General features: G+C 43.3%; 1 protein-coding gene across 5 annotated transcripts in view; it reads left to right on the top strand.

Annotated features, from left to right (window-relative positions):
* Positions 1-19,648, top strand: part of LOC121540443 (inositol polyphosphate 5-phosphatase OCRL-like) — a 32,690-nt gene extending 13,042 nt beyond the window's left edge. For 4 of the 5 annotated variants that reach the window (XM_041849318.2, XM_045207195.1, XM_045207187.1 and 1 more), the window contains exons 11-23: positions 1,634-1,815; positions 3,802-3,913; positions 4,259-4,368; positions 5,516-5,651; positions 7,237-7,347; positions 7,846-8,011; positions 8,631-8,866; positions 9,965-9,988; positions 17,468-17,587; positions 17,965-18,049; positions 18,663-18,790; positions 19,022-19,133; positions 19,524-19,648. In XM_041849318.2, coding sequence (XP_041705252.1) covers positions 1,634-1,815; positions 3,802-3,913; positions 4,259-4,368; positions 5,516-5,651; positions 7,237-7,347; positions 7,846-8,011; positions 8,631-8,866; positions 9,965-9,988; positions 17,468-17,587; positions 17,965-18,049; positions 18,663-18,790; positions 19,022-19,133; positions 19,524-19,648 — 1,647 coding nt within the window. The remainder of the gene's footprint in view (positions 1-1,633; positions 1,816-3,801; positions 3,914-4,258; positions 4,369-5,515; positions 5,652-7,236; positions 7,348-7,845; positions 8,012-8,630; positions 8,867-9,964; positions 9,989-17,467; positions 17,588-17,964; positions 18,050-18,662; positions 18,791-19,021; positions 19,134-19,523) is intronic. The other variant, XM_045207191.1, reaches the window with a different exon arrangement.
* The last annotated feature ends 3,050 nt before the right edge of the window (positions 19,649-22,698 follow it).

Genomic DNA, 22,698 nt, shown 5'->3' on the forward strand with positions numbered 1-22,698 from the left:
TGTAGGATTTTTAATGAATTTATTTGCAAATTATGGTGGAAAATAAGTATTTGGTCACCTACAAACAAGCAAGATTTCTGGCTCTCACAGACCTGTAACTTCTTCTTTAAGAGGCTCCTCTGTCCTCCACTCGTTACCTGTATTAATGGCACCTGTTTGAACTTGTTATCAGTATAAAATACACCTGTCCACAACCTCAAACAGTCACACTCCAAACTCCACTATGGCCAAGACCAAAGAGCTGTCAAAGGACACCAGAAACAAAATTGTAGACCTGCACCAGGCTGGGAAGACTGAATCTGCAATAGGTAAGCAGCTTGGTTTGAAAAAATCAACTGTGGTAGCAATTATTAGGAAATGGAAGACATACAAGACCACTGATAATCTCCCTCGATCTGGGGCTCCACGCAAGATCTCACCCCGTGGGGTCAAAATGATCACAAGAACGGTGAGCAAAAATCCCAGAACCACATTGGGGGACCTAGTGAATGACCTGCAGAGAGCTGGGACCAAAGTAACAAAGCCTACCATCAGTAACACACTACGCCGCCAGGGACTCAAATCCTGCAGTGCCAGACGTGTCCCCCTGCTTAAGCCAGTACAAGTCCAGGCCCGTCTGAAGTTTGCTAGAGTGCATTTGGATGATCCAGAAGAGGATTGGGAGAATGTCATATGGTCAGATGAAGCCAAAATAGGAACTTTTTGGTAAAAACTCAACTCGTCGTGTTTTGAGGTCAAAGAATGCTGAGTTGCATCCAAAGAACACCATACCTACTGTGAAGCATGGGGCTGCTTTGGAGCTGTTTTTCTGCAAAGGGACCATGAAGACTGATCCGTGTAAAGGAAAGAATGAATGGGGCCATGTATCGTGTGATTTTGAGTGAAAACCTCCTTCCATCAGCAAGGGCATTGAAGATGAAACGTGGCTGGGTCTTTCAGCATGACAATGATCCCAAACACACCGCCCGGGCAACGAAGGAGTGGCTTCGTAAGAAGCATTTCAAGGTCCTGGAGTGGCCTAGCCAGTCTCCAGATCTCAACCCCATAGAAAATATTTGGAGGGAGTTGAAAGTCCGTGTTGCCCAGCGACAGCCCCAAAACATCACTGCTCTAGAGGAGATCTGCATGGAGGAATTGGCCAAAATACCAGCAACAGTGTGTGAAAACCTTGTGAAGACTTACAGAAAACGTTTGACCTGTGTCATTGCCAACAAAGGGTATATAACAAAGTATTGAGAAACTTTTGTTATTGACCAAATACTTATTTTCCACCATCATTTGCAAATAAATTCATAAAAAATCCTACAATGTGATTTTCTGGATTTTCTTTTCTCGTTTTGTCTGTCATAGTTGACGTGTACCTATGATGAAAATTACAGGCCTCTCTCATCTTTTTAAGTGGGAGAACTTGCACAATTGGTGGCTGACTAAATACTTTTTTCCCCCACTGTACTGCAAAGTATTGTATTATTATGTTCACATACTGTAAAATGTCTAGTTTTTACATTTACATTCATATAACAAGTGTCCTTTAAACCTATATGGGCTGAGCAGCTGTTGCAAGACACTTTACTAAACAAACAAAGCAATCAGTCAGTCAGTCAACATACAATGTTTTATTTTCTCATTCTAGGGTAACAAGGGAGGTGTGGCGGTGCGCTTTGTGTTCCACAACACCAGCTTTTGCTTTGTCAACTCCCACCTGGCGGCCCACGTGGAGGACTTTGAGAGGAGGAACCAGGACTACAAAGACATCTGTGCCCGTATGAGCTTCCACCTGCTAGACCACCCTCCCCTCAACATCGTCAAACACGAGTCAGTCCCTCTCCAAGACCCATACTGTAGAGTCATAGGCCTTGTTCCAATGTCCACACTAGCATACCACTAAGTGCATTAGGAATGTATTATCAATAATACTATGTATTTCAGGATCAAGGGGCTTACAGTAGTCATTATTATTATACATTTCATTCTTTGCTGCTAATGTAATTGAATCCCAGAGAGAGAAATTATCAGGTAATAGTTAGGCACTTCAACAAATAATTGAAAAGTAAATAGTGGACTGTAAAATAGTGTAACCATGTCACTTTGTTTTTTCATACAGTGTTATGTGTAAACGTATGGTATTACTGTAAGACTGTTTACATGCTGTTGTGTTACAATACATACAGTTGAAGTCGGAAGTTTACATACACTTAGGTTGGAGTCATTAAAACTAGTTTTTCAAGCACTCCACACATTTCTTGTTAACAAACTATAGTTTTGGCAAGTCGGTTAGGACATCTACTTTGTGCATGACACAAGTAATTTTTCCAACAATTGTTTACAGACAGATTATTTCACTTATAATTCACTGTATCACAATTCCAGTGGGTCAGAAGTTTACATACACTAAGTTGACTGTGCCTTTAAACAGCTTGGAAAATTCCAGAAAATGATGTCATGGCTTTAGAAGCTTCTGATAGGCTAATTGACATCATTTGAGTCAATTGGAGGTAGACCTGTGGATGTATTTCAAGGCCTACGTTCAAACTCAGTGCCTCTATGCTTGACATCATGGGAAAATCTAAATAAATCAACCAAGACCTCAGAAAAAGAATTGTAGACCTCCACAAGTCTGGTTCATCCTTGGGAGCAATTTCCAAACGCCTGAAGGTACCACGTTCATCTGTACAAACAATAGTATGCAAGTATAAACACCATGGGACCACGCAGCCGTCATACTGGTCAGGAAAGAGATGCGTTCTGTCTCCTAGAGATGAACGTACTTTGGTGCGAAAAGTGCAAATCAATCCCAGAACAACAGCAAAGGACCTTGTGAAGATGCTGGAGGAAACGGGTACAAAAGTATCTATATCCACAGTAAAATGAGTCCTATATCGACTTAACCTGAAAGGCCGCTCAGCAAGGAAGAAGCCACTGCTCCAAAACCGCCATAAAAAAGCCAGACTACGATATGCAACTGCACATGGGGACAAAGATTGTACTTTTTGGAGAAATGTCCTCTGGTCTGATTAAACAAAAATATAACTTTGGCCATAATGACCATCGTTATGTTTGGAGAAAAAGGGGGACGCTTGCAAGCCGAAGAACACCATCCCAACCGTGAAGCACGGGGGTGGCAGCATCATGCTGTGGGGGTGCTTTGCTGCAGGAGGGACTGGTGCACTTCACAAAATAGATGGCATCATGAGGAAGGAAAATTATGTGGATATATTGAAGCAACATCTCAAGACATCAGTCAGGAAGTTAAAGCTTGGTCGCAAATGGGTCTTCCAAATGGACAATGTCCCCAAGCATACTTCCAAAGTTGTGGCAAAATGGCTTAAGGACAACAAAGTCAAGGTATTGGAGTGGCCATCACAAAGCCCTGACTTCAATCCTATAGAAAATGTGTGGGCAGAACTGAAAAAGCGTGTACGAGCAAGGAGGCCTACAAACCTGACTCAGTTACACCAGCTCTGTCAGGAGGAATGGGCCAAAATTCACCCAACTTATTGTGGGAAGCTTGTGGAAGACTACCCGAAACGTTTGACCAGTTAAACAATTTAAAGGCAATGCTACCAAAAACGAATTGAGTGTATGTAATCTTCTGAAAGCTGAAATAAATAATTCTCTCTACTATTATTCTGACATTTCACATTCTTAAAATAAAGTGGTGATCCTAACTGACCTAAAACAGGGAATTTTTACTTGGATTAAATGTCAGGAATTGTGAAAAACTGAGTTTAAATGTATTTGGCTAAGGTGTATGTAAACTTCAGACTTCAACTCTAACTCTTCATCCATTCCGTGGTCCAGTGTAGTGATCTGGGTAGGAGATCTGAACTACCGGTTGTTTGTGTACGATGCAGCTGAGGTCAAACAGCTCATCTCCCACAACCAACTGAGGAAACTGCAGGAGTATGACCAGGTCAGAATACACACACATGCACACACGCACATCTGTTATCTAGTCCGTTATCAATGGTTTTTACACTTTCTTTTATAGAAACACATACTGGTTGAAGTCATGTTGTCATTTAAAGTTCTTCACTGTCACAAATCAGTGACATCAACAACAACAAAAATAATGACATTGAATAAAACAAAGCTGGATTTGGACAGTGGAGTTAGGACTTCTGTATCCTGCAATAACTTACCACCTAATTTCTTATTTTCTCTGGTTGTTTTAACAGTTCTAAATACAGGAGTTCCTCTGTCTGTCTCTGAATAACATGTGTTGTTGATATATTTCCCCTCCTGCCTCTGTGTGAAGCTGAATATCCAGAGACAGAACATGCGATCCTTCACAGACTTCATGGAGGGAGAGATCAATTTCAAGCCCACATATAAGTACGACGCCAAGACGGACCGTTGGGACTCTAGGTAAAATATCACTGATCCTGATTCCTTTCTCACCAATCACATACTTATATAACACCCAGAGAGTTTGGAATTGTATTTGTAAGCTATTACCCCACACCCTTCACCCAAGAGAGTGCAAAGAAAATACCCTGTGTAGGCTAATCCTCATATGCCATAGCACCTTGATTATTCATGTTAAAATACCTAGTAAGATCAAACCTGAAAAGTCACATTTTCAACCATTCTGTCCCAGTAATAAAATGAGTCCTTACACAAATCTAGACTTTTTGAGGTAATGTTGAGGTAATATTGAATATGTGGGGCGGGACCCCTAACCAGCTTTGTTCCCCCCTGCCTAAATAACTTGAAAAGACCCAGGTTGTTGCTTTGGGGGCTTATGTGACTTACCTGGAAATCTAGGGTATTCAGGGAAACAATGGGTTGTGTGGCATGCAACTGAACATATGTAACAGAAAACTAAAATGACTGTTCCTTATTGCAGGGGTTCCCAAACCTTTTCACTCAGGCCCCCCTTCCAGCATTGGAGAACATCCTGCACCCCCCTTTTACGCGTGTGCACCACGTCTATTTCTATTGGCACAAGCACTGTTCATGACACAAACTGTTCAACCACTCTTATTGGTGGAGAGAATTTTGCAGGTTTAAAGCATATGTCCTGCAATTCTACACATTTTGTCATGGTGCAAAGAAGACTTTGCAGTTTTAAAGCAAATTTTCTTGTAATGTTATACATGTTGCCATGTCTAATGTGTATTCATGTGATATTTGAGTGACTAAAGAATTACAACAATATCTATGGGCTAACAAACGTAAATAAAAAAAACGTTAGCTGACATGGGCTAGTTGATCTGGACATTTCTGACAAGTTATAAATAGCTCTAAGGTATGCAATGACAAACATGACAAGAGGAACTGATGATGCACTACCCAATTTCGAAATTGCACCTTGTGAAAACTGTGGGGCGCGCCCCCCCCCTAGGGCCAACCCCTAGGGGGAGGCGCGCCCCACAGTTTGGGAACCACTGCCTTATTGGACTAGTCCACATTGTCCATCACAGTTTCAATCTGCTATCTTTCATTTGGTGCCGAATGAACAGCTGACCCCGTGTCTCCAACCCCTGTCTCTTTCTCTGGGGTTCTCCTGCAGTGGTAAGTGTCGTGTCCCGGCGTGGTGCGACCGGATCCTGTGGAGGGGCAGTAACGTGAAGCAGCTCTACTACAGGAGCCACATGGAACTGAAGACCAGCGACCACAAGCCTGTCAGCTCCCTCTTCAGTGTCGGGGTAAGGATCATGTTAACACTCACTACACTGCCTGTCAGCATTTGGAAGTCATCTGACTGATTGAGGTCGAGACAGTCAAGGGAGACCTGACATTCACAATTCACAAATAAGTCTAAGGAGTCCATTAAGTAAAATACACATACAGTGCATTCGGAAAGTATTCAGACCCCTTGACTTTTTCCACATTTATACTAAAATTGATTAAATTGTTTTTTCCCCTCATCAATCTACACACAGTACCCCATAATGACAAAGCAAAAACAGGTTTTTAGAAATTTTTGCAAATGTTGGAAAAATAAAAAACGGAAATATCTCATTTACATAAGTATTCAGACCCTTTACTCAGTACTTTGTTGAAGCACCTTTGGCAGCGATTACAGCCTTTAGTCTTCTTGGGTATGATGCTATAAGCTTGGCACACCAGTACTTTGCTCCATTCATCTTTCCCTCGATACTGACTAGTCTCCCAGTCCCTGCCGCTGAAAAACATCCCCACAGCATGATGTTGCCACCACCATGCTTCACCGTAGGTATGGTGCCAGGTTTCCTCCAGACGTGACGCTTGGCATTCAGGCCAAAGATTTCAATCTTGGTTTCATCAGACCAGAGAATGTTGTTTCTCATGGTCTGAGAGTCTTTTAGGTGCCTTTTGGCAAACTCCAAGCAGGCTGTCATGTGCCTTTCACTGAGGAGTGGCTTCCGTCTGGCCACTCTACCATAAGGGCCTGATTGGTGGAGTGCTGCAGATATGGTTGTCCTTCTGGAAGGTTCTCCCATCTTCACAGAGGAACTCTGGAGCTCTGTCAGAGTGACCATCGGGTTCTTGGTCATCTCCCTGACCAAGGCCCTTCTCCCTCTGATTGCTCAGTTTGGCCGGGCGGCCAGCTCTAGGAAGAGTCTTGGTGGTTCCAAACTTCTTCCATTTAAGAGTGATGGAGGCCACTGTGTTCTTGGGGACCTTCAATGCTGCATACATTTTTTGATACCCTTCCCCAGATCTGTGCTTCGACACAATCCTGTCTCGGAGCTCTACGGACAATTCCTTCAACCTCAAGGCTTGGTTTTTGCTCTGACATGCACTGTCAACTGTGGGACCTTATATAGACAGGTGTGTGCCTTTCCAAATCATGTCCAATCAATTGAATTTAACACAGGTGGACTCCAATTAAGTCGTAGAAACATCTCAAGGATGATCAATGTAAACAGGATGCACCTGAGCTCAATTTCGAGTCTCATAGCAAAGGGTCTGAATACTTATGCAAATAAGGTATTTCTGTTTTTTATTTTTTATACATTTGCAAAATTTTCTAAAAACCTGTTTTCGCTTTGTCATTATGGGGTATTGTGTGTAGATTGATGAGGAAAACATTTATTTAATAAATTTTAGAATAAGGATGCAATGTAACAAAATGTGGAAAAAGTCAAGGGGTCTGAATACTTTCCGAATGCACTGTACCTTTAACATACTATACAGCTCATTGAGGATCATAAAATAAAAGTAATTTTTTCTCGAATAGCGTGCTTGATTATGTTATATTGAATGAATCGGTGTTGGATCGAGAAATTCAAAATGTGTGTTTAACAGGTGAAGGTGGTGAACGAAGCTCGCCACAAGAAAGTGTTTGAGAAGATCGTGCGCATGATGGACAGGATGGAGAACGAATGTCTCCCGTCTCTGTCACTGACCCACAGAGAGGTGAGTAGACAGAACACACAGAGCCATGTTTCTTATCTTATTGATTTCCTGTCCAGAATTTCCTCCCCACTGATATTTTGTGTCAGATCAATAAGTCAGTTTTGTCAGTGATTGTCATTAAGTAAGGTACATAGTCATTTTGATACCAACACAGCAACTATTGAGTCAGGGACTTGTGATTTTAAAATTCGGACGAAAAATGTCAGCCGAAGAAAATCTTCCAAGATGCTTGAGTTACTGTGCAGGTGTCGAATGGTATGGTAATCTATTTGCATTTCAAACAATCTACTGCATAGATCAAACAATCATTATTGAACTCTGGCTTACTGTAACTATGTCTGTGAGTCTGTCCTCCTCAACCTCTCTCTTTCTCTCCCCTCCTCTCTTTCTCTCCCCTCTTCTCTTTCTCTCCCCTCCTCTCTTTCTCTTTCCTCCTCTCTTTCTCTCCCCTCCTCTCTTTCTCTCCCCTCCTCTCTTTCTCTCCCTCTCCTCCTGTAGTTCACCTTTAAGGACGTCAAGTTCCGCCAACTGCAGCGGGAGAGTTTTGTGATCTCCAACGACGGGCAGGTCCCCTGTCACTTTGCCTTTATCCCCAAGCTCAACGACTCACAGTACTGCAAGAACTGGCTCCGCGCTGAGCCCAGCGAAGGCTTCCTAGAGCCCAGTAAGTCCCCTTAGCTTTCAGCCAGGCAGTCACGGGCCCTGCGTGGTGGGATACTTTCACAATGTATCCTTCGCTCCTTCCTTCGTGGGATTTCACTGATCTGAGGATCCAAAGATTCACTGTTCAATCAGTTGAATAATCTCCTGGAGGACGGAGAAGGAAGGTCCGGTCCTGAAACAACCGCTAACCCCTACTCCTTAAACACTTGTAGAGAATCAGAATGTTTTTTATAGGTATACAGTAATATGCTGAAAGTCCTACCAAGCCTTTCAGAGGGCATGGAGCTGCTACCATATTGCTTACAGTCCTACCTATCAAATACATTCCTTTAAGATTTACATAAGGTGCATAGGGGCTAGGGATTGTTTCACAACTGGACTGAAGAATGCATTTGTATAGCATCTCTACTCTGTTGTAACCCATTGTAGCTATGTATGTACTGTTCCCTTATCATACCACCAGGGCTGTGTTCTTGAGGCACCAAAACCAAAGAAAACAGACTGAAACAAGGATTTATCCTACCTGGATTTGTTCTATAAGAAACGCTCATGTCCACTTTCCATTTCAAATAGTTGGCAAACCGTAATGAACATTTCCCCTCTTGGTCTCTCCCCACCAGACGAAACTTTAGAGATCTTCCTGGATGTGTACGTGAGCAAGGACTCAGTGACGCTGCTCAACTCAGGAGAGGACGCCATCGAGGACATCCTGGTGCTGCACCTGGACCGAGGCAAGGACTACTTCATCACCATCTCAGGCAACTACCTGCCCAGTTGCTTCGGTACCTCGCTGGAGACGCTGTGCCACATGAAGAAGCCCATCCGGGAGATCCCCATCACCAAGCTCATTGACCTGGTGAGTGGGACTAGCTAACGTGAAGTTACTGTAGGAACCAGGGAGGGATACGTTCAAAGTAGGATAGGAGTGATGTATGTATTGTACCGTATTGAAGAGCCATTTAAATAGTCTTCATTGCAGGATTATTTGAACAGTCAATAAATATAGTGTTCATTGCAGGATTAGTTGAACAGTCAATGCAAGGTCAATTTTTTATATACTTCTTCAGTCATTGAAGGCCGCAATGGCAGATAGTTGTTTTTCTCAATGACACTTTTGGCTTGAGAGTCCGCTAAACTTGGTTTCCCTAACCCTAAACCCTCTAAATGGGTAAGAAATGAAAAGCAGCTGACACTGCAGTAGGCCTCAAAGACTGGTGTTGAAGAGCACATAGATTTGGTCTAGATCTTTGTCCATTGGTGCAGAGAGAATTTCTCAACCTGTGGCTGTGTTTAGAATCCCCAAGGGGATAAGGAAGTGGCACATGGTGTGTAGAAATGTCAGAAGGGTTTTCCTGAAACATTGGGAGCAAGTCTAGGCTAGTCATATACTCTACTTTACAGTACAAAAAGGCTGTCCATGCATTTCTCCATATTGTTATTTTAGATTGTCTATCTATATCCACCTTGGCCTTAGTTAGATTAGTATGCTATGTTGATATGATCCATTGCAAATGATCTCTTGCTTCCACTGTCACTATTCTAAAGTCATTCTGTTTGACTCTGCACGGGTAGGTTTGGGTGGAATTATTCAATTTAAAGGTGCAATCTGTAACCTTTTGACCCCCTGAAATGCTCAAGAAATCAATGCTGAAACATAAAAAGACAACTCATTAAGTCAATCAGTGTGCAGTACACTCGCAAAAAGACCCTCTCTCCCAATCCTGCCAGCACGGGACAATACTTTAAAAAAACCCAGAAATGACCTACAGATTGCACCTTTAACACAGCATATCATTATCTTACTTCCTGACTTCTTGGTGGTTATGCATTATCTCCTGTCTACAGTATCTCCTCTGTTCTCTCTTCTTTCTTTCTCCTCTCTCATTGCCTCTCATTGCCTTCATCATTCCTTTCCAACTCTTCACTGCTGTGCTGGGGGCTGCTGGGGGCGAAGGGAGAGGACAGCTACATGGAAAAGGTAAATTCTACATGGTGTGTCCACCATACAAATATACAAATGGTTAGAATCATTCTATGGTGTCCCACTCTCCACTGTCCACTGTAAGGCTAGTCTGATGCCCCGCTGTTGGTCAGCGATATACAGTGGGGAAAAAAAAGTATTTAGTCAGCCACCAATTGTGCAAGTTCTCCCACTTAAAAAGATGAGAGAGGCCTGTAATTTTCATCATAGGTACACGTCAACTATGACAGACAAATTGAGATTTTTTTTGCCAGAAAATCACATTGTAGAATTTTTTATGAATTTATTTGCAAATTATGGTGGAAAATAAGTATTTGGTCACCTACAAACAAGCAAGATTTCTGGCTCTCACAGACCTGTAACTTCTTCTTTAAGAGGCTCCTCTGTCCTCCACTCGTTACCTGTATTAATGGCACCTGTTTGAACTTGTTATCAGTATAAAAGACACCTGTCCACAACCTCAAACAGTCAGACTCCAAACTCCACTATGGCCAAGACCAAAGAGCTGTCAAAGGACACCAGAAACAAAATTGTAGACCTGCACCAGGCTGGGAAGACTGAATCTGCAATAGGTAAGCAGCTTGGTTTGAAGAAATCAACTGTGGGAGCAATTATTAGGAAATGGAAGACATACAAGACCACTGATAATCTCCCTCGATCTGGGGCTCCACGCAAGATCTCACCCCGTGGGGTCAAAATGATCACAAGAACGATGAGCAAAAATCCCAGAACCACACAGGGGGACCTAGTGAATGACCTGCAGAGAGCTGGGACCAAAGTAACAAAGCCTACCATCAGTAACACACTACGCCGCCAGGGACTCAAATCCTGCAGTGCCAGACGTGTCCCCCTGCTTAAGCCAGTACATGTCCAGGCCCGTCTGAAGTTTGCTAGAGTGCATTTGGATGATCCAGAAGAGGATTGGGAGAATGTCATATGGTCAGATGAAACCAAAATATAACTTTTTGGTAAAAACTCAACTCGTCGTGTTTGGAGGACAAAGAATGCTGAGTTGCATCCAAAGAACACCATACCTACTGTGATGCATGGGGGTGGAAACATCATGCTTTGGGGCTGTTTTTCTGCAAAGGGACCAGGACGACTGATCCGTGTAAAGGAAGGAATGAATGGGGCCTTCCATCAGCAAGGGCATTGAAGATGAAACGTGGCTGGGTCTTTCAGCATGACAATGATCCCAAACACACCGCCCGGGCAACGAAGGAGTGGCTTCGTAAGAAGAATTTCAAGGTCCTGGAGTGGCCTAGCCAGTCTCCAGATCTCAACCCCATAGAAAATCTTTGGAGGGAGTTGAAAGTCCGTGTTGCCCAGCGACAGCCCCAAAACATCACTGCTCTAGAGGAGATCTGCATGGAGGAATGGGCCAAAATACCAGCAACAGTGTGTGAAAACCTTGTGAAGACTTACAGAAAACAGTTGACCTGTGTCATTGCCAACAAAGGGTATATAACAAAGTATTGAGAAACTTTTGTTATTGACCAAATACTTATTTTCCACCATAATTTGCAAATAAATTCATAAAAAATCCTACAATGTGATTTTCTGGATTTTTTTTCTCATTTTGTCTGTCATAGTTGACGTGTACTTATGATGAAAATTACAGGCCTCTCTCATCTTTTTAAGTGGGAGAACTTGCACAATTGGTGGCTGACTAAATACTTTTTTCCCCACTGTAGGCAACCCAGGTTCTAGTCAAGTAATGTTGCTTTTCAGATTTGACATAAAAACACCTTGAATTTACCAAATATACAGTACCTCGTGTTCTGAATTAGGGAAGCATATTGGTTCAGACAAAACCATGGTCAATTTTTGCATGCTGTTTTGGGATCCAATAATAAACTAAGGTCTTCAGTCACTGCAGGTCTCTAGACCCAGTGGTGTCCTGTCTCTCCATGTTACAGTAGTACTAGTTGTAGTACAGGTCTATAGACCCAGTGGTGTCCTGTCTCTCCATGTTACAGTAGTACTAGTTGTAGTACAGGTATATAGACCCAGTGGTGTCCTGTCTCTACATGTTACAGTAGTACTAGTTGTAGTACAGGTCTATAGACCCAGTGGTGTCTTGTCTCTACATGTTACAGTAGTACTAGTTGTAGTACAGGTCTATAGACCCAGTGGTGTCCTGTCTCTCCATGTTACAGTAGTACTAGTTGTAGTACAGGTCTATAGACCCAGTGGTGTCTTGTCTCTCCATGTTACAGTAGTACTAGTTGTTGTACAGGTCTATAGACCCAGTGGTGTCCTGTCTCTCCATGTTACAGTAGTACTAGTTGTAGTACAGGTATATAGACCCAGTGGTGTCCTGTCTCTACATGTTACAGTAGTACTAGTTGTAGTACAGGTCTATAGACCCAGTGGTGTCTTGTCTCTACATGTTACAGTAGTACTAGTTGTAGTACATGTCTATAGACCCAGTGGTGTCCTGTCTCTCCATGTTACAGTAGTACTAGTTGTAGTACAGGTCTATAGACCCAGTGGTGTCCTGTCTCTCCATGTTACAGTAGTACTAGTTGTAGTACAGGTCTATAGACCCAGTGGTGTCCTGTCTGTCCTTGTTACAGCAGTACTAGTTGTAGTACAGGTCTATAGACCCAGTGGTGTCCTGCCTCTACATGTTACAGTAGTACTAGTTGTAGTACAGGTCTCTAGACCCAGTGGTGTCCTGTCTCTACATGTTACAGTAGTACCAGCTGTACTAGTCCTCAATCTGATAGCCCCATAAGAGTGTAATTAAATGTGCTTGAGTGCATATTATATTTTCTGTATTTCAAAACCCTTATGAAGGCCAGAAGCCCCAACTTGTTCGTTCTACTTTTAGCAATAAATAAGGTTTTTTGTTTAATTCCATTATCCTCCAAGTGTTCCTGAATCTCATTCTCCTCAACTCATGCACCTTGATTGGAAAGAGACAATTCATGGGTGGCTCTCCAGGAACAGGGTACGAGTTAACCTACAGGAGGGTGGCTCTCCAGGAACAGGGTTGGAGTTAACCTACAGGAGGGTAGCTCTCCAGGAACATGGTTGGAGTTAACCTACAGGAGGGTAGCTCTCCAGGAACAGGGTAGGAGTTAACCTACAGGAGGGTAGCTCTCCAGGAACAGGGTTGGAGTTAACCTACAGGAGGGTGGCTCTCCAGGAACAGGGTAGGAGTTAACCTACAGGAGGGTAGCTCTCCAGGAACAGGGTAGGAGATAATCTACAGGAGGGTAGCTCTCCAGGAACAGGGTAGGAGTTAACCTACAGGAGGGTAGCTCTCCAGGAACAGGGTAGGAGTTAACCTACAGGAGGGTAGCTCTCCAGGAACAGGGTAGGAGTTAACCTACAGGAGGGTAGCTCTCCAGGAACAGGGTAGGAGTTAACCTACAGGAGGGTAGCTCTCCAGGAACAGGGTAGGAGTTAACCTACAGGAGGGTAGCTCTCTAGGAACAGGGTAGGAGTTAACCTACAGGAGGGTGGCTCTCCAGGAACAGGGTAGGAATTAACCTACAGGAAGGTAGCTCTCCAGGAACAGGGTAGGAGTTAACCTACAGGAGGGTGGCTCTCCAGGAACAGGGTAGGAATTAACCTACAGGAGGGTAGGTCTCCAGGAACAGGGTTGGAGTTAAAACCTACATCTGCACTCCAATACCCTTAAGGAACAACAGTAGCACTTTGAGAGGCTCTCTAGCTCTTGCAATGACTTAGGCCTAGCTCTTGATATTGTAATTGGCTCTGCAGGCTATCACTGTGACCCACTCCAGTCCTGTGAGTGTGTGTGTGTGTGTGTGTGCGATTGTGTGTCCGTGTGTGTGACCCCCACTGCCAGAGGTTATTTTTGGCCCAACTCTCCCTAGTTCTCAGGTATCCATTTGCAGCTAGACACAAAACAATGTGATCCGCTCCCAGTAGAATGGCTCTCCTCCAAGACGACCCGACATCCAACCCTCGAGATAATCCGCTCTAATATGTTCCCTATACCTAAAATGAAACACGCAATGAGCCATATTATGCAATAATCTTAGGAATGGAATCAACGTTGTGGTCAATGCGATACCTTTAAATTGTCTTGAATGTAATGGCACAAGATTAATCAAATCCTCCTTAGTAATTAAGCAGTTCATAAATTTATGAATTTTTGATTTTTCAGGACCCTGTCTTTCAAAGATAATTCGTAAAATCCAAATACTTCACAGATCTTAATTGTAAAGGGTGTAAACACTGTTTTCCATGCTTGTTCAATGAACCATTAACAATTAATGAACATGCACCTGTGGAACGGTCGTTAATACACTAACAGCTTATAGACGGTAGGCAATTAAGGTCACAGTTATGAAAACTTAGGACACTAAAGAGGCCTTTCTACTGACTCTGAAAAACACCAAAAGAAAGATGCCCAGGGTCCCTGCTCATCTGCGTGAACGTGCCTTAGGCATGCTGCAAGGAGGCATGAGGACTGCAGAAGTGGCCAGGGCAATAAATTGCAATGTCCGTACTGTGAGACGACTAAGACAGCGCTACAGGGAGACAGGACAGACAGCTGATCGTCCTCGCAGTGGCAGACCACGTGTAACAACACCTGCACAGGATCGGTACATCCGAACATCACACCTGCGGGACAGGTACAGGATGGCAACAACAACTGCCCGAGTTACACCAGGAAAGCACAATCCCTCCATCAGTGCTCAGACTGTCCGCAATAGGCTGAGAGAGGCTGGACTGAGGGCTGTAGGCCTGTTGTAAGGCAGGTCCTCACCAGACATCACCGGCAACAACGTCGCCTATGGGCACAAACCCACCGTCGCTGGACCAGACAGGACTGGCAAAAAGTGCTCTTCACTGACGAGTCGTGGTTTTGTCTCACCAGGGATGATGGTCGGATTCGCGTTTATCGTCAAAGGAATGAGCGTTACACCGAGGCCTGTACTCTGGAGTGGGATCGATTTGGAGGTGGAGGGTCCGTCATGGTCTGGGGCAGTGTGTCACAGCATCATCGGACTGAGCTTGTTGTCATTGCAGGCAATCTCAACACTGTGCGTTACAGGGAAGACATCCTCCTCCCTCATGTGGTACCCTTCCTGCAGGCTCATCCTGACATGACCCTCCAGCATGACAATGCCACCAGCCATACTGCTCGTTCTGTGCGTGATTTCCAGCAAGACAGGAATGTCAGTGTTCTGCCATGGCCAGTGAAGAACCCGGATCTCAATCCCATTGAGCACGTCTGGGACCTGTTGGATTTGAGGGTGAGGGCTAGGGACATTCCCCCCAGAAATGTCCGGGAACTTGCAGGTGCCTTGGTGGAAGAGTGGGGTAACATCTCACAGCAAGAACTGGCAAATCCGGTGCAGTCCATGAGGAGGAGATGCACTGCAGTACTTAATGCAGCTGGTGGCCACACCAGATACTGACTGTTACTTTTGATTTTGACCCCCCCCCCTTTGTTCAGGGACACATTATTCAATTTCTGTTAGTCACATGTCTGTGGAACTTGTTCAGTTTATGTCTCAGTTGTTGAATCTTGTTATGTTCATACAAATATTTACAAATGTTAAGTTTGCTGAAAATAAACGCAGTTGACAGTGAGAGGACGTTTCTTTTTTTGCTGAGTTTATGTTTCTAACATGTTGTGGTGGTTCACTCAGTATAGTATCTATGTTTCTAACATGTTGTGGTGGTTCTCTCAGTATAGTATCTATGTTTCTAACATGTTGTGGTGGTTCTCTCAGTATAGTATCTATGTTTCTAACATGTTGTGGTGGTTCTCTCAGTATAGTATCTATGTTTCTAACATGTTGTGGTGGTTCTCTCAGTATAGTATCTATGTTTCTAACATGTTTTGGTGGTTCTCTCAGTATAGTATCTATGTTTCTAACATGTTGTGGTGGTTCTCTCAGTATAGTGTCTATGTTTCTAACATGTTGTGGTGGTTCTCTCAGTATAGTATCTATGTTTCTAACATGTTGTGGTTGTTCTCTCAGTATAGTATCTATGTTTCTAACATGCGGTGGTTCTCTCAGTATAGTATCTATGTTTCTAACATGTTGTGGTGGTTCTCTCAGTATAGTATCTATGTTTCTAACATGTGGTGGTGGTTCTCTCAGTATAGTATCTATGTTTCTAACATGTTGTGGTGGTTCTCTCAGTATAGTATCTATGTTTCTAACATGTTGTGGTGGTTCTCAGTATAGTATCTATGTTTCTAACATGTGGTGGTTCTCTCAGTATAGTATCTATGTTTCTAACATGTTGTGGTGGTTCTCTCAGTATAGTGTCTATGTTTCTAACATGTTGTGGTGGTTCTCTCAGTATAGTGTCTATGTTTCTAACATGTTGTGGTGGTTCTCTCAGTATAGTATCTATGTTTCTAACATGTTGTGGTTGTTCTCTCAGTATAGTGTCTATGTTTCTAACATGTTGTGGTGGTTCTCTCAGTATAGTATCTATGTTTCTAACATGTTGTGGTTGTTCTCTCAGTATAGTGTCTATGTTTCTAACATGTTGTGGTGGTTCTCTCAGTATAGTATCTATGATTCTAACATGTTGTGGTGGTTCTCTCAGTATAGTATCTATGTTTCTAACATGTTGTGGTTGTTCTCTCAGTATAGTATCTATGTTTCTAACATGCGGTGGTTCTCTCAGTATAGTATCTATGTTTCTAACATGTTGTGGTGGTTCTCTCAGTATAGTATCTATGTTTCTAACATGTTGTGGTGGTTCTCTCAGTATAGTATATATGTTTCTAACATGTTGTGGTGGTTCTCTCAGTATAGTATCTATGTTTCTAACATGTTGTGGTGGTTCTCTCAGTATAGTATCTATGATTCTAACATGTTGTGGTGGTTCTCTCAGTATAGTGTCTATGTTTCTAACATGTTGTGGTGGTTCTCTCAGTATAGTATCTATGTTTCTAACATGTGGTGGTTCTCTCAGTATAGTATCTATGTTTCTAACATGTTGTGGTGGTTCTCTCAGTATAGTATCTATGTTCCTAACATGTTGTGGTGGTTCTCTCAGTATAGTATCTATGTTTCTAACATGTTGTGGTGGTTCTCTCAGTATAGTATCTATGTTTCTAACATGTTGTGGTGGTTCTCTCAGTATAGTATCTATGTTTCTAACATGTGGTGGTTCTCTCAGTATAGTGTCTATGTTTCTAACATGTGGTGGTGGTTCTCTCAGTATAGTATCTATGTTTCTAACATGTTGTGGTGGTTCTCTCAGTATAGTATCTATGTTTCTAACATGTTGTGGTGGTTCTCTCAGTATAGTATCTATGTGTCTAACATGTTGTGGTGGTTCTCTCAGTATAGTATCTATGTTTCTAACATGTTGTGGTGGTTCTCTCAGTATAGTATTTATGTTTCTAACATGTTGTGGTGGTTCTCTCAGTATAGTATCTATGTTTCTAACATGTTGTGGTGGTTCTCTCAGTATGGTATCTATGTTTCTAACATGTTGTGGTTGTGTGTGTTACTTCAGGAGAAGTCCAGGGTGAGCTTCCTGATGGTGGACAGTGCTGGCACGGAGGACAAGCCCTTAAAGATCCCCAAGGAGGTGTGGCTGCTGGTGAACCACCTCTTTACCCAGTCCTGCCAGCAGGTGAGAGGATAGTTAGGGGAAATGTTCAAAGCACTATTATTTCTAGGTTGTACGGCATTAGAGTATGCTTTTAATCTCAATTATGAAGATTCTCAAATGCTGTTGCAATAAATTTGAATGATTTTCAGAATGAGGTATTTCTTCGAGGGGTAACCTTGGTTAACCTGGAATCCAAACGGATTATCACTCCATTTCACTATTGTTACTTCTGTTGGACAGAGCAAAACAGCGCAAAATTCAGTTTGCTTTCCAGGCTAACCCTTCTAGGCAGTATTCTAGACTTAGTCTCTCAGCCTGTAAATAGTATTCTACCCTACCCTTATTACAATGTCATTTCAAAATGATATTCTCCTGTAAACTCCTTGCCGCTCTTCCAGGAGGACCTGTTCCAGACACCGGGCCTGCAGGAGGAGCTGCAGAGTATCATCGACTGCCTGGACACCAGCATTCCTGACTCCATCCGTATCCTCACTCATATGTCCCCAGTCGTTCCTGACTCCATCCGTAATCCTCACTCATATGTCCCCAGTCGTTCCTGACTCCATCCGTAATCCTCACTCATATGTCCCCAGTCATTCCAAACCCCCTGGCACAGATCCACTAGTAGGCCCAGCCCTGTAACAGGACACTGTGACTGAGATGCCACACAGTTAGATGGGTCCCTGCGATAAAGCGGCTGCTATACACAGACTGCTGCCAAGGCATGTGCTGGTAGCATTAGGGTGAGCTACATCCACCACATGCGCTACATAGATTAGCAGTGTGGCTGAAGTATGATATCTGTGGTAGTTGGGGTTTACGGTGTGCAAACTTCCTGTCCATACGTATGCTCACGCATCAACACACACACAACCAGCTTGTTTGAGGGGATCAGTTTGAACTGATTGCTAATCTTCATCACATAATGAGTAGCTATTTAGGATTCAAGGTGATTTGTAGATCAGTGATTCTGCGCAGTATGACAGCAATGTAGTCAAGTTCAAACACGCACACCCACCCTCGGCCACAAATCTGTGTTCCCCCGACTGTGTTCCCCCGACTGTGTTCCTGACTGTTCCTTGACTGTGTGTGTCAGCTGGTTGTAACCACTCGGTGGCTGAGGCCCTGTTGATATTTCTGGAAGCTCTGCCTGAGCCAGTGGTGTGTTACGAGCTCTACCAGCGCAGCCTGGACTGCTCCCATGACAGCCGCCTCTGCAAACAGGTGCAGTGAATTGAATTACGATTTTAGGGTGGCCTAACGTTAAATATTTCCACATAAAAATCAATTTAAATGAATCTGGAAATGGATATGAGTAGGAGTCATTGACTTCTGTTGAATCGATAAAGTTCATGTGTATGATCATTGCATACCATAAGACATAGTTTGTCCTCTAGGCTCTACAAGGGTCTGGTTGGGGTTGTCATCTGTCTTTTCTCTGGGCTGTTTTGGCAGTTGATCTCCCAGCTGCCCAGGGCTCACCGCAACGTGTTCCGCTACTTGATGGCGTTCCTCAAGGAGCTGCTGAAATACGCCCACAACAACAACCTCACTGCCAGCCTCATAGGTCAGTTCCCCATGGCCACATGCTCTCTAACCTACATGTGCTTTTTCAGTAGGGTACACTGCAGCAAAGCGTTATGCAACGGAATGCAAATATCTGTGTTCTTATTGGATATAGTAGTATGTCCCCGCTTCACTCCATTTCAAAACATATCTTCCCTACTGAAAATTACCCTGATTTTAGGGTCAATACTATTCAGGAAATGAAATTCCCAATCCTAGAATTGAAAAATGTCATTTATTTTCAGTAACGTTAATAAAACCATTTAACTGGAACTTCAATTCACTGAATCCTGAATGAATTGAAATTAAACGGATCTAAACCCCTGTTTTGAAATGCCTCTGTTTTTCACATCTTCCTCTACCTCTCTCTCCTCCACTGTGCCCATGCCAGCTACCCTCTTTGCCAGCCTGCTCATCCGGCCCCCGCCCAACATGGTGGGCCGACAGACCCCGCAGGACCGACAGAGAGCCATCGACTTCATCCTGGGCTTCCTCATGGGAGGGGACGAGGAGTGAGGGTTCAGGGGTCAGACAGCCTGGACCTTTTGATGACAGACTGAGGAATGGGCTTTTGGTGGACACAAGGCGTATGTATGTGTGTGGGAGAACGAACAGTGCAATTATATGGGACCCTCTCTTTTATCAGACTCTTATCAATGCCCCTGCCCCCAGCCTTTGTAGTGCTGTACTTCAGTCACTCACAACCGTCACCATTGACCAAGTCCCATAGTTTTCACCTCTGGCCATAGTGTGGCTGCAGGACCAGGAGTTTAGGTGTTGGCAGCTTGGAGTGAAAGTGAACAGTCAACTGACTGACGCCCCTCTCCCCAGGTGACCCCCATGCCCCATTCAACCCCCATGCCCCATTCAACCCCCACTGAGGGCTGTTCCGTGCCCCATTCAACCCCCACTGAAGGCTGTTCCGTGCCCCATTCAACCCAATGGAAGTATGAAATGTATGTATGAACCCATAGATACTAAGATAATGATGATCCGTTAGTCCGTTACACTAACGATACACATAGAGGGTCGTCCAGAAGATTTGGATCGCATTCTACCTGGCGGATACTCCTCTGAGTGAACTATTACCTGACGGATACTCCTCTCAGAGTGAACTATTACCTGACGGATACTCCTCTCAGAGTAAACTATTACCTGACGGATACTCCTCTCAGAGTGAACTATTACCTGACGGATACTCCTCTCAGAGTGAACTATTACCTGGCGGATACTCCTCTCAGAGTGAACTATTACCTGACGGATACTCCTCTCAGAGTGAACTATTACCTGACGGATACTCCTCTCAGAGTGAACTATTACCTGACGGATACTCCTCTCAGAGTGAACTATTACCTGACGGATACTCCTCTCAGAGTGAACTATTACCTGGTGGATACTCCTCTCAGAGTGAACTATTCAAACCATGGGTACATAGTGATATTGGACGCAAGAGACTTCTGGTGAACACAGAGACACTGAATGAATTCCGATCAAGGAAGATTGACGTTCTTCTACAAGATAATGATGACAATCAGGAGCAGTTCTTTCTGGGATACATATTGGGAGATGTGTTAGAACTGTCAGTGGGCTGGAGTTTAAACTAATGTTATATATATTTTTTCCTTACATAACTTTGTACCATCTTTAGAGTTTATTTCATCTTCATACTTATTTTAAGAGACCACATTTTGGATATTGTTTGACCGCCCATGGTTGTTCAAACCCACCTTTTGCTTCTGGCATACTGAAACACGTGTTGTTCAATATCAGTGAAGGTGTGTTGTGATTGTGTGTACAGTGCCTTGCAAAAGTATTCATCCCCCTTGGCGTTTTTCCTATTTTGTTGCATTACAACCTGTAATTTAAATGGATTTTTATTTGGATTTCATAATGGACATACAGAAAATAGTCCAAATTGGTGAAGTGAAATGAAAAAAATAACCAAGCAAGCAGCACCATGAAGACCAAGGAGCTCTCCAAACAGGTCAGGGATAAAGTTGTGGAGAAGTACAGATCAGGGTTGGGTTATAAAAAAATATCAGAAACTTTCAACATCCCACGGAGCACCATTAAATACATTATAAAAAAATTGAAAGAATATGGCACCACAACAAACCTGCGAAGAGAGGGCTGCCCACCAAAACTCACGGACCAGGCAAGGAGGGCATTAATCAGAGGCAACAAAGAGACCAAAGATAACCCTGAAGGAGCTGCAAAGCTCCACAGCGGAGATTGGAGTATCTGTCTATAGGACCACTTTAAGCCGTACACTCCACAGAGCTGGGCTTTACGGAAGAGTGGCCAGAAAAAAGCAAACACGTTTGGTGTTCGCCAAAAGGCATGTGGGAGACTCCCCAAACATATGGAAGAAGGTACTCTGGTCAGATGAGACTAAAATTGAGGTTTTTGGCCATCAAGGAAAACACTATGTCTGGCGCAAACCCAACACTTCTCATCACCCGAGAACAAGAATGGGCAAAAATCCCAGTGGCTAGATGTGCCAAGCTTATAGAGACATACCCCAAGAGACTTGCAGCTGTAATTGCCGCAAAAGTCAATACTCTACAAAGTATTGACTTTGGTGGGGTGAATAGTTATGCACACTCAAGTTTTCTTTTATTTTTTTCTTATTTCTTGTTTGTTTCACAATAAAAAATGTTTTTGCATCTTCAAAGTGGTAGGCATGTTGTGTAAATCAAATGATACAAACCCCCCAAAAAATCAATTTTAATTCCAGGTTTAAGGCAACAAAATAGGAAAAATGCCAAGGGGGGTGAATACTTTCGCAAGCCACTGTAACTTAATCTTGAGCCTTATCGTGAGTTTGGCTGATTTCTCCATTCAAGTACATTACAACTCTGAACCCAAGTCACACTAACTTCACAATAGAGTGATCAGTCAACACTCCTGCATTTATATGCTATTCTACGGGCCAGTTTCTCAGACCCAGATTCATCTTATTGGAGATTAACTTTCTCTATTGAGCATGCTTTTTTAGTTCAAGTGGTTCAATGTGGTTGTCTCACCCAGCTATCTTAAGATGAATGCACTAATTGTAAATCGCTCTGGATAAGAGTGTCTGCTAAATGACTAAAATGAGTAGGCTTTTAATCTGAGTCCGTAAACCGTCCCTACAGTGTGTGTGTTACATAACAAAGACAAACCCACTACAGTATCGATGTCTTAACTGTTGTAAACAGTCCCTCTCCTGTCCCCATTGACCTCCTGTGGGTGTTTGACTCTGTTGTCACCTCTTACTATGGTGCTGCAAACTGTCTTCAATATGTATGTGCTGTTTGTTGGTCATGCAGGTGGTACCATCGTTTAAAGTTTCCTCATGCTTGTTTATAATTTCTTGCCTCGCTGTTTGCCTTCATACTGGTTAGAGCCTCATTGTATTGGGCCTGTGTGCTCAGGCAAGGGCCTTTGTTATCACTGTCTCCGTCAGTCGATTCAGACAATATAATGCCCTGTTTTGCTGTCTGAGGTGCATCTAAAGTAGCACCCTATTCCCTATATAATGCACTACTTTTGACCAGAGAGCGCTGATCAAAAGTAGTGCGTTA

The sequence above is a fragment of the Coregonus clupeaformis genome, chromosome 3 (genome assembly GCF_020615455.1).
Source record: "Coregonus clupeaformis isolate EN_2021a chromosome 3, ASM2061545v1, whole genome shotgun sequence".
NCBI classification, from domain to species: Eukaryota; Metazoa; Chordata; class Actinopteri; order Salmoniformes; family Salmonidae; genus Coregonus; species Coregonus clupeaformis.